The sequence below is a fragment of the Macrotis lagotis genome, chromosome X (genome assembly GCF_037893015.1).
Source record: "Macrotis lagotis isolate mMagLag1 chromosome X, bilby.v1.9.chrom.fasta, whole genome shotgun sequence".
Taxonomy (NCBI): domain Eukaryota; kingdom Metazoa; phylum Chordata; class Mammalia; order Peramelemorphia; family Peramelidae; genus Macrotis; species Macrotis lagotis.
The window spans coordinates 367,487,991-367,501,122 of record NC_133666.1 but is presented as its reverse complement, the minus strand read 5'-3'; the positions used below and the strand labels follow the sequence as shown (position 1 = coordinate 367,501,122).

The 13,132-nt window shown below is 35.8% G+C and overlaps 1 protein-coding gene across 1 annotated transcript in view; it reads left to right on the top strand.

Annotated features, from left to right (window-relative positions):
• The window catches only part of LOC141499134 (cadherin-10-like), a 73,838-nt gene extending 61,572 nt beyond the window's left edge, over positions 1-12,266 (top strand). The window contains exon 5 of the mRNA XM_074202029.1: positions 12,112-12,266. Coding sequence (XP_074058130.1) covers positions 12,112-12,266 — 155 coding nt within the window. The remainder of the gene's footprint in view (positions 1-12,111) is intronic.
• The last annotated feature ends 866 nt before the right edge of the window (positions 12,267-13,132 follow it).

Here is a 13,132-nt window from a genome sequence, read left to right as displayed (position 1 = left end):
GGGCAAGATTTTTGGACATTTAACAAGTGCATCTTTTGTATGAATTCCAAGTTATTCTTTTAATTTTCATTGTGTTCACTCTCTTCAAGACTATGAGGAGTCACATTGCATTATTTGACACTAAATATTGCTTTATATGAATCTTGAAATAAAAGAAATTTTCCTCTTTCCATTTTTCATGTATTCCACAATTATTTGTGAGATCTATTCATTAACAATTTCAAACCATGTCAGTTTTTTGAAGAATCAAGTCGAGGCATATATCCAGTAAATTGGATACCTGCTGATGACAGCCATGTAACAGGTAAAAAAAAATTAAATGGTCACTACATATAATTATATAATAATAATGGTAGAGTATTGGAAAAGGGAACAAGAGGCTGCTTTTTCCAGTCAATTCTAACTTAATCCACTGAGTAATTGTTCAGCCTGTCACCTGTTAGTATATGTAAATAGGAGCTATGTAAAGTAGAAGATAAAGGACAGTAGGTGGATATCAAAGAATATCAAAATTTCCTGCTGCCACCGCCCTTGTTAATATTTATAACAGAGATCTTTAAACACTCTAGCACACATTATGGCTTTTCTCCCAGCATTGCCATACACTAAGAGATGTAGCACCTTCATAGAACACCATCTAAATGCCTGATTTTTATAGATTTACTGATACACTATACCAATGGCTAGATTGGGTCAAATAACATATAAATGCCTAAATTTCATCAATTGCTTGGTTATGTTGACTGATCTGACAAGCATAATTAATTTCACACACAGACATATGCAGACATGTACAAAGTGGTGAATTGACTCATATTTATAAAAATAAAGCAGTTTTATTCGACTCTCTTGGCTATTAGTAAAAAAAAAATTCTCAGGTGTTTATGTGATTGATAATCCTCTATTTCTTTCTTTCTTTTTGGATCTCTGCCTCCCCTATTTTCTGGTTTCTCTATTCCTTTGCTAACCTCAACCAAGCTTAACTTTCTTTAGAAAAGAGGGCCCTCAGTTGTTATCAGTCACTCTGAATGATCTAAAAGAATTTTGTTTATTCATGTAACAGTATTATACAAAACCTATCTCCTTCAGGTTGTTCCAAATTTAATATATGTAACAAGAGCTTGAAATATACGTTTTAGATATAAACCTTTTCCCTTGAAAATTTGTCATATGCATTTTTAATCACAGGAACTCACTTTTGAAATTATACAATTTGATGAATATAAATAAGCACATTATAATCTTGTTAAGCATATGTCTGATAAACAATTAATTACATGAAATATTTTTATGTTTAAAATTAATAATGCCTAAATTCAATTGTAAGTAATTTCACCCAAATTATTTCAGCATATTTTAAGTAATTAACTAATTAAAAGACTGTTCCTCAGATTATATATATATATATATATATATATTTTAAAATATTAAACAAAATTATATATATATATGTGATAAGCTTTGTCTGAAACACATAAACTTCTTTCTATTTCTAATATGAAACTTTTCAGGTGTTCTCTTATATTTGAGTTGACAAAGTCATTTCTTAAGCTATCAAAGTCAAAAAGATTTCAGCTATCCATTATCCTATATTGTAACAGAATTTCAAATCTAAAAAATAGACTGAGTATTCCAGAGAGAAATCTATTCAATCACCAAGGATTGCTCAGTCACTTAAAATATGCCTGGAACTATGCTAAACAATGAAGATAGAAAAAAACCCAAAAACCACTGTACTTGCCTTCAAGAAACTTGAATTCTATTGGGTGAGACATGTTAAAACCTATTTATAGACAAGATATGCATAATGTAAGAGAAGGTAATACCTGTGGGACTACACTAGTAGTAGAATGGGAAGGAGAATATTCTACTCAAAGAAACAGGAAGACTGATTGCCAGATAGAAAATTTGACAGCAAAGTGTAAGAAGACTACAAAGGAAGAAAGGATACGGGTTTAAAACAACCCTAAATCCAAAGCACTATGTAGCACTATGTCTGATTTTTTACTGCATAAAGATAATAGGGCACCATGGGAATTTATTAAGTTGAGCAAGAAAGGATGTTTACATAGAAAGATCTGTGCTTTGGGAAAATCATGTTGGTAGGATAGATTGAGGAAGGGAGACTATATAGAAAATTGTTACAACAGTTCTAAAATTGAAAAGCCTTCTAAAATGAAAACTAGTAATAGAGAAGAGCCTAGGACAAAACTTAAAAAAAAAAAAGAAGAACCTGAGGACAGATGATCCATCCCCCATATATCAGAATTAGAGGTGATTATAAGTTGCTAACACAAAAAAAAAAATTAACAGAAAAAGGAAAAAGAACCCAACTACAAACAGTGACTATGGGAATAGAGAAGACTGCATTTCTTCTGAGGAGGTTACTGAAGCAAAAAAAAAAAAAAAAAAGCCTCTCCTAAAGAATTACATAAAATAGTTACCTGTTCTAAATTAATTTATAAAATTCAAAAAAATACTTTCAAAATCAATCAAGAGAGATAGAGAATTTTTTTTAAAAATATGAACAATCCAAGAAAAAACAGGAAGATAATGAAAAAAATTCAACCAATGGCAAAGGGGATCTAGAATTTTATAAAAGAAAACGACTCTTTACTGGATCCTCCTTGACCAATTATAATGTTCAAAGGTGTAAGAGACCAAAAAATAATTGAATAAAATATAAAAAAATGAAAAAATGTAAGAGAATATGAAACATTTATTTCACAAGAAAAAATAAGTGATTTGGAGAACAGTTCAAGAGAAGAAATCATAAGAATAATCAGACTACCAGAAAGCTATGATTTTAAAAAAAAGTCATGATGCAATAATACAGGAAATAAAGAAAATTGTCCTGAAGTATTAGAACAATACGGGAAAGGAGAAATATAAAAAAATATATATATTGGGGGTGTCTGGGTGGTGCAGTGGATAGAGCACCAGCCCTGGAGTCAGGAGTACCTGAATTCAAATCTGGCCTCAGCCACTTAATAATTACCTAGCTGTGTGGCCTTGGGCAAGCCACTTTCACCCCATTTGTCTTACAAAAACTAAAAAGAAAAAAATTCACTCATGAAGAAAACTTACAGAAATATCAACATCAAATTCTGAAATCATAAGGTTAAGGAAAAAATTGATACAAATGACAAGAAAAGGACAATTCAAATAAAGCAAAGTAATAATTAGAATTTCACAAGAACTAACAGCAGCTACATTAAAAGACCTTTGTTCTTTTATATATTGAAGAACAAAAGAACTGACATTGCTGCAAAAAATCTTAGCCAGATAATTTAAGCAAATCCTGAAAGAAAAAAAAGTGAACTTTCAGTGAATTGCCAGATTTTTTTTATTTTTGTTGCTAAAAGACCTGGACTTACTAGGAAATTTGGCACACAAGATCCAATAGAAGTAACATTAACAACAAAATCTAATTACAAAAGATTCAATAAGTGCAAATTGTTTATTATTTATACATAGAAATATAAACTATATGTCTAAGATTATCATTAGTAGTTGGTTGGTTGGTTCTTGTCCTTCTTTGAAGAAAGCCAAAATGACATCACTATGTTAGAGCCAAATTTGTACAACTGACTGATCAGACCAAAAATGAGCTTGGAATGCTTTACCATAGGTTGAGCAAAATAAGTCCATGTGAGTTGCTGAGGTGGTTACTCTAAACTTACATATCTCATGCTTCCTTTGCTCAAAAATGCTTAGCACCTTCTCTGATGAGGCCATATGATGCTGTTAGATCTAGTATCTCCCCCACTACAAAATATATTCCAAATTCCTTAAGAGAAACCTTCAAGGTGTCCCTATATTGCATCATGTGACCCTTTTATGATTGTTTGTCCTCTGTGAATTCTCAGTAATATAGTCATTTTTAGCAAGCATTCAACTGACATTCAAACAATGTAGTTAACCTATAATGGTTGCACAAGTATGAATGCTTGACCATTTAGCTTCAGAAAGGTCCTCAGTGTCTGGTATCATATCCTGCCAGATAATCTTCAGATTCTATGTAAGACAATTTAAATGGAAGAGATTCAGTTTACTGGCATGGCACTAAACAGAATCTCTTCCATGGCATGGCACTGGTAAACTGTCCAGTTTTCTCAGGCATAAAGTTTGGTAGTCAGTCAAAATGCCTCTTCGCTCCCATACTTTCTTTGGTGCTTCACAAATAGCGAGCTAGCTCTGGCAATGCATGTGTCAATCTCATTATCAATACATACCTTCCTGGAAAATATACTGTCAAGGGAAATGAACTTATCCAAAATAATCAAAACTTCTCCTTTTGCTTTAATCAATGATTTTACATATGATTTCTGTAGTGCTGACTGTGGAGCACCTGTGTTTTCTTAGTGTTAATTTTTAGGTCAAAATTAGCACAAACAAAAGAGAATCAATTAATATTTTGTTGCATCTCAGCTTTAGAGGCTGCATCGAGTGAACAATCATGTGCAAGTAAAAAAATTATGTACTAATACTCCTTTAACTTTGATCTAGACTTGTAGCCTTTTCAAATTGAAGAATTTACTGGCAATGGTGTAACTGACCTTGATACCTTTTTCATCCTTACTCATGATAACATGATTGAAAACATCATGCTAAAAAATATGGGAGCAAGGACACATCCTTTTTTCACCATATCAGTAACCAGAAAATTCACAAGAGCATCAACTACTATCCAAAACTTGGGCAAGCAAGCCACAATGAAACTGATGTATAATACTGATGAACTTCTCTGGACAATCAAAAGTCCATAAACCCTCATGACTGATAGTATCAAAGGCCTTGGTCAGATCTATAAAAATTATATACAGATCTCATTTCTGGAGGTCTGGAATATTTTCTGGAGTTGTCGGGCAGCAAACATCATATCTGCTGTTCCTTGACAATATCTGAAGGCACACAAACTCTCAGGTGGGTGACTACTTTCCAGATGAAGGATCAGTCTACTGAGAAGGATTCTGGCCAGAATCTTACCAGTGGGGTGGAGTCAGGATTGTGGCATGAGAATAGATATTCCCAGAAACTTGTCTTCAAAAAGATCCAAAAGTCATAAAAATATGATTCTAATTAAAACGTAGAGGGGCAGAATCCACACAAAAACTGAGTGATACAATTTTTCAGTCCAAGACAACTTGAAAGATCCACAGGAAAGGTCTGTTTCACAGGACTGGGACTTGGAAAGAGTTGCAGAGCAGCAGGGCCACAGTCACAACACACTGGAACAAACTAGCTCCAGCCTTCTGAACAGACCCTGTACACCTGTGTTCCTTGGGGAGACTTGGTTTGTGGCAACAGGGGCAGTTTCCAGACCTCTTGGCCCAGGGATCACTAGGATAGCTTGAAGGGGCTAGTAGAGAACTCTTCCATACCAGAGTGAGCTCAGAGCCTGGACCAGCACTGGTCTCAGAGCAGCCCTATGGAGGGAACTGAGGAGCCATCCAGCAATTGCTTCCAGAGCACTCAGCCCACAGATGGTAAGGGGGTGGAGAGAGGCTGCAAAGGTCTCTTTACTATCCCTGGGACAGGATTCTGCTGCTTTTCTCATACCCAGATCCAGGTTACAGTCTGGGTCCCAAACTACCATAAAAGAGCAGGGGCCCTCCTCACAGCTCCAAGGCAAAGGGGCATGCTTGTGGTCATCCACAGAGCACAGCATAGGTCAGAAGAGCAGTCAGAGTCTCTAAGACCTTGAAGGAATTGAGATCCAGAGGGATACTCTGGGATACTCCCCCAAACCCCAAAAGCTTCTACCAAAGAAAATCACTTTGATGCATGGAGGATTAAAACACATACTCAGAAGATGACAAAGTCAAAACTTCTGCATCCAAATATTCCAAGAGAAACAGTAAATGGGTTCAGACTGTAGAAAAGTTCAAAAAAAGATTTTTGAAAAGAAAGTAAGGGAAGTAGAGGAAAAATTGGGAAGAGAAATGAGAGCAATGCGAATAAATCATGAAAACCAAGTCATTAGATTGGTGGAGATACAAAAAAATGCTGAAGAAAGCAACATTAAAAATTGAAAAAGCAGTCCAATAGGCAAATGAGGAGAATGCCTTAAAAAGTAAAGCTGACCTGGAAAATAGATCCAGAAGAGATCAAAGTCATGTCCATGGAAAGAACCTGGACTCCATCTTTCAAGAAATAATCCAGCAAAATTTCCCTGAGATCCTAGAAGCAGAGAATAAAAATAGAAATTGAGGGAATCCCATCCAGAGGAAGAAAAATAAAACAAAACCAAGCACACACACACACACACACACACACACACACACACACACACAAACACAAACAACCATTCAGAATCTGTTGAACACTTTATAAAAATTATCTCTTGTGTATCTCTTTCCCATAATCCTAATTCTTTGTACCAAAAATTATTAATCTGTAAACATGTGTATCAAAATATGAATGAACAATGCTAAACTGACTGTTCACAACTAAGGGGAGGGAGGTGGGAAGGGAGGGTGGAAGGAGATTTTGTAAATTTATAATATATATGTGCATATTGATAAAAATAAATAAATGTTATAAAAACAGAAATTGAAGGAATCCACTGATCACCTCCTGAAAGAGATTCCCCCCCCAAAAATGAACTCCCAGTACTATTATAGCCAAATTCCAAAACTTCCAAGTCAAAAATATTACAAGCTGCCAGAAAGAAACGATTCAACTACTGTGATACTACAGTCAGGATTACACAGGATTCAGCAACATCTACATTAAGGGCTCGTAGGGCTTGGAAAATTGAGAATCAAGTACCCAGCAAAACTGAACATTCTATTTCAGGGGAAAAGATGAACTTTCAATGAAACAGGTGACTTTCAAATTTTCCTGTTGAAACAGCCAGATCTGAAAAGAAAGTCTGATCTTCAAGTATAGGCCTAATGTGAAACATAGAGGGTGGATGGGAATTATGAGGAATTTAATGGTATTGAACTATATGTATTCCTTCAGGGAAAGAAGATACTGATAACACATATGAACCTTCTTATTTATAAGACAGTAAAAGAAGCATATATAGACAAGGCACAGTAGAGAATTAAATATAATGGCATAATTTATTATAAAGATGGAATCATTGAGTGATAAAGGGAAGTATTGGGAGAAAGGGAAAGGAGAGGTAGATATTTTAAATAAAAGAATTCAAGAAACAAATTTTGCAATGGAATGAAACAGGGAAGGCAAGGGGGAATGAGTGAGCCTTCATTCTTATCAGAAATGGCTCAATGAAGAAATAACATGCACACTCAATAGGATATAGAATTTTATCTTATCCTAGAGAAAAATGAGAGGAAAGGGATGGGATATGGGGGATGGGGAGGGGAGGGGGTGGAGTATGTTATAGAAGAGAGAGAAGATTGTGGGGGGGCAGTCAGATACAACACACTTCTGAGGAGGGACTGGTCAAAAGGAGAAAGAGAGAGAACAGAATAAATGGGAAAGGTGAGTAATAGATTGGAGAGAAAGACAACTAGTAATAGTAAATGTGGGAAAAAATATTGAAGCAACTTCTCTGATGAACTTATGATAAAGAAAGCAACTCATCCCAGAGACAGAGGCAATGGAATATGAACACAGATTGAAGTATGCTTTTTTTTCTTCTCTTACTTCATTTCTCTTGAGGGTCCTCTATCTTTTGGGGGGATTTATGTTTACTTTCACAACAAAATTATTATAACAATATGAATATAAATAAGCCATGAAAAAAAGAATCTTACCAGCAATAATTAAAAGAGAGAGACATCCTTGTGATTGTAACAGAACAATTTCTATACTTTTATAAAGGTGAATGATGGAGGCATTTTGAATTCCTTGTGGACAATCTCTTCATGCCAAATAACCTGGAAAATTTCAGTTAGCTTTTGTATGAGCAATGAACCCCACCTTATAAATATCAGCTGAAATGGAATCAGCCTGAGTTACTTTGCAACCTGAAGCAAACCTAATGGCATTCAAAACCTCTTCTTCAGTTGGAACTTCAGCTAGTGTTGGATCGACTTTAACTTGATGTTTAATGACTTCTGCATTGATTGATGGTGATCTGTTAAGAAAAGTATTGAAGTGTTCAACCCATGTCTCTAGGACATGTCATTAAGTAATGTGGCTCCATCAGCATTGAATAGTTGAGATGTACCATATGCCTTTGACCCATAAATAACCTTCAGCACATCATAAATGTACTTTGCTACTATCCACATAAAACTGAATTTCAACTATTTTCTTACTGAGTCAAAAATCCTTCATCTCTCTAAGTTTCATTCATACTTAACTTATGATGGAATTAAATGCTGTCTTCTTAGAAATTGATGAATTATTTTTCTGGTAAAGCCTGTAGAGTTCTAATTTTTTCATTTAGCAGTTTCTGTAATTTCTCATCATTTTTATCAACTAGTCTTGCTACTTGCAAATGTTCTGACCCAGATGAAAAAATGCAGTGCTGTACACCAAATTTCTGAAAGTACTCCCACTCCTTTTCTGCTCCATTACTGCCAACTCTCTTTTGGCTCAATTTTCCCTCCAAGTTAACAAAAAACTGTTCCAGCTCAGGAAGCACTCATCTCTTGCCATTAATTCTTCTGCTAGTCACTTTGCCTTGGGGCTACTGCTTCAGTTGAATATGAATATTTAGCTTGGAAAGGATGAGTCTGTGATTAATCCAGCACTCTGAACAATACATTGCCTCCGTCACTCTCACATCCGTTACTTCACATAGTCTATAGATAGCCAGTGTTTATTGGGAGACTGTATTTAGGTAAACAGAAGACTGTGATGAGAAGGTCATGAGATGCACAAGTAGGTGTTTAATTTTGTTTCCAACTCCATTCGTTCCAAGTACTCCCTGTCATGTCTGGAAGTCTAAAACTACTCTTGCATTAGAGTAACAAAGAATTATAAGCTTGTAAAAATTCTTTTAATACTTTAATGATAAGGGCCTCCAGGTCTTCATAAACTTTTTCTTTTAGTTCATCAGGGTTCACAGGGAGCATAGGCACTGATGATGGTGGCTTGGTGTTTGCCTGCAAGTAGCAATCACATTGTCATGAACCTGTCATTTAATCCTACTAGGTTGGCATACAAGTTTATTGATTAGATTAGTTTTGAATACAAACCTATCTCAGTTTTACAACACTCCTCTTCACTGTGGCCACTCCAGAAAAGCATGCATCCAGTTCCAATCTTGTTTCACTCAGGGCTACTTCTATTTGGATATGATACCTGGTGAGTTCTCTTGCAACAAGAATTGTTCATCTTTCAGTTCTACTGGATTTTGTATTGTTATGTGTGCAAATTCCAATGCACTGATGGTGAGTGGAATCTTCTTTGAAAAAGTTTTGTACTTTTTTTGGTGTTTCAAACACAGGGTGGGATCCTTATCTACTGTAGTAAGCAGACTATGGTTGGGTAAGCAGATAATTTTTAGGGCACCTTTTCTAATACCTTCTTCACACCAGGAGGTGAACAGTGCAATCCTTAAAAGACTACTAAGACACCAGGAGGCTGTCAAATCCCACTGCTGTTTCCAGTGAGGAAACAACTCTATGACCTGGGCTGCCTGTGTACAGGATTGCGACTACATTTCCCATTATATCCATAGAGTTGCTTCAGTTCCCTTTTGTCACAAGACTTTGAGCTAGGAATTATAAAATGATAGGGGTGATGTCTTTTGATTCATGCATAAATTGGATTTAAGTGAAGTAGAGAGGCACAAAATAGTTGGCCTCACTCTCTTCTCCAAAGTCATCATGGTCCAGTGTCAAGATGAAGTCAAGACTGGTGGCTCTAGATGCAATGGATGACATTGGAGTCTTTGATGTCTAACCAAGCTCTAAGCTCTCCACAGTGACTGCTTCAGTTGCCTTCATGTTGGTTGAGGCAAATTGTTCTTATCTGCACATTTCACTAGTGGAATTCACAAGTTTGAAGCAGACACTACACCTATCTCACCAAGAGGTTTGAGATCCCTTCAGTTACCCTCAACCTGGTTTAGTTCATCTGTTGAAATGGTTAACTGGGGTGTGATCACTTCTTGGAGCTACAGGTGAGAGTTAGGTGGCTCCAGTGAACATTAGAGATGGAAAGCAGACCTGAAAAGCATTCAGCAACCCTCACATCAGAGGTACTAGTCCTTAGACACAACTAATATCACAGTCATTTGCAATTGGGTAGTTTAAAAGAAATATTGGGGGTAGAGCTAATATGATGTGATTCTGGAAAGTAAAACAGTATAGGAAAAAGAAAAATGGGTAATTATCTCATACAAGTGAGGTGTGAGAGAAAAAATGATGAATAGAAATTAGATGTGGGAGGAGGACTGATAGTTCTGGAAACTTTTTTCTCATTGGGAATGGGATAAGAGGAAATTATTTAAATATAGAAAGAGACAGAGATAGAGATCTAGAGAAATGGAGATATAAATAGATATAGAGATAGAAATGATATAGAGATAGAGATAGTGATAGATGATGGCTAGGTATCACAGTGGATAGTGCACTGGCCCTGGAGTCAGGAGGTCTAGTGTTCAGATCTGGCCTCAGACACTTAATAATTACCTGTGTGACCATGAGCTAGTCACTTAACCCCATTGCCTTGCAAAAACCAAAAAAGAAAAAAAAAGAAAATAATAGAGAAATAGATATAGATGATATAGATAGATATATAGATGACTTAGATATAATGTGTGTTCATTTGAATATGGATGTAGAAGAGTGCATATATATGTGTGTGTATGTATGTATACATATATATACATATATACATATATGTATGTCTGTTGATTCTTGTCCTTCATTATTAAAGAAAACCAAAATGACATCACTACATTTGAGACAAAATACACTGTGGCCTAACTGTGGCTGATCAGACCAATACAAGTTCAGAATTCCCTACCACAAGTCTGGCACAAATATCCCATATGAACACCTGAGATGCTTACTCTAAATTTATATATGTCATGATTCCCTTGAGGTGTTTCAATTCTGCCTTCCTTGAAGAGTGCAGCACCCTCACTAGTGATGGCATTGTTATGCTAGGTGGTCTTGTGCCAGTGTCTCCCATATTGTATGATCAACTCTAAAGTTCTTCAATAAGACCTTCAGGGTGTCTTAATATAACTTCTTCTGGACCCCTTGTGAGAACTTGCCCTGTGTGAGTTTTCCATAAAGTAAGTTTTTTGGGGCAAGCATATGTCTGGCATTCTAAACTGTCCAGCCCATTGTAGATACAGTCTCTATAGTAATGTTGGAATACTAGGTAGTTTAACTCAAGGACTACAGTGTCTGATATCTTCTCTTGCTAGGTGATCTTCAGAATCTTCCTAAGACAATTTGAAGGGAAGTGATTCAGTTTCCTGACATGGCATTGGTACACTGTCTAGGTTCACAGGCATATATAGCAATGAGGTCAACATAATGGCTCTGTAGACTTCAGTTTCTCTCCCACACTTTCTTTCGGAGCCTCCCAAATAGTAAGCTAGCTCTGGCAATGCATGTTGTCAACTTCATTGTCAAAAAGACACCGCCAAGGTAAGTGAACTTGTCCACAGTACTCAAAACTTCTCCATTTGCTGTAATCAATAGTTCCACATATGAATGGTGTGGTGTTGGCTGATGGAGCACCTGTGTTTTCTTGATGTTAATTATTAAAACAAAATTAGCCCAAGCAACAGAGAATCTATTTGTATTGTTACATCTCAGCTCCAGAGGCTGAATTGAGTGCACATTCATCTGCAAACAGAAGGTCATACACCAGCATTTCCTCCACTTTGGACTTGACTTGTACCTTTTTCAAGTTGAAGAATTTGCCATCAGCACAGTAGCTGACCTTGAGGTCATGTTCATTTCCATTGAAGGAGTGTGATAACATGTCTGAAAATAACATACTAAACGTTTGGAAGCAAAGACACATCCTTGCTTCACTCCATTGGTGACTGGAAAATCTTGAGAGCATTGTACTCTATCCAGCTGTCATGAAATTAATGATGAATTTCTCTGGGCTACCAAATTTTGTTGTAATTTCCATAAGTCCACACAACTACTAGTATCAAAGGCTTTGGCAAAATCTACAAGTGTTGTATGCAAATCTTTGTTCTTTCCCTAGTATTTTTCCTGGAACTGTCAGGGAGTAAACACCATATCAACTGTTCTTCCACCCTTTCTGAAGTCACACTGCCTCTCAGGTGGGTGTCCATCTTCCAGGTGAAGAAGCAATCTATTGAAGAGGACTCTGACAAAAATTCTACCTGCAAAGACTAATAGAATAACCCCTGCGATTGTCATAGAACAAGCTATTCCCTTTACCTTTATAGAGTTGGATAATGGAAGCATCATGGAATTTTTGGTGGATAACTTTTTCATGCCATTTAACCTGGAAAATTTCAGTCAATTTTTGGATGAGCAATGAACTCCCCACCCCAAACACATACACCTTGTAGATTTTAGCTGGAATAGAATTAGCTCCTATCTCTGAAGGAAAACTTTATAAATTCAGAATGAAATAAGTCTAAGAAAGGGGGGCCATTTTTTCTGCCAGGGGTCAGTTGTATATTTATAGCATAATTCTTGGACTATATTTGGTCATACATTTAATTCAATCCTAAAAAGTTGCTAGATTTATTGAATTTCAAGTCCCACCTGTGGTTGCATTGAGAAAATCAGATCAATATGGTCTGAGGCAAGATTTTCCTCACCCTTGGAATGGGAAATAGAAGGTACTGAGCTAAAAGATGAGGGAATAGGTTTAAGAAGGAATAGAAGAATGTGTTGATCATGGAAATATGAGAGGGTATATAAGGGAATTCTTGGATACGAATAGATTAAGGAATAGGAGGGTAAGATAGCAGATTAAAAAAAATAAAAGAAAAAGTAAAGGAGAGTGAGGAGGAGTTATTCTTTTGATGAATTGTCATAAATATTGAGAGATATGAAAATAGAAAATAAAGATCAAGAGTAGAATTTATTATGTAAAAAAATAGGAGTAGTAATCATTATCTCAGGTAAAGTTAAAGTTAAAATGGATTTAATCAAAAGAGAAAAATAGGAAAACAATACTATATGCCAGCAATAATCAATATTGTTTCAGGCTAATTAAAATAACTAGATAGTATAAGATAGAAAAATTG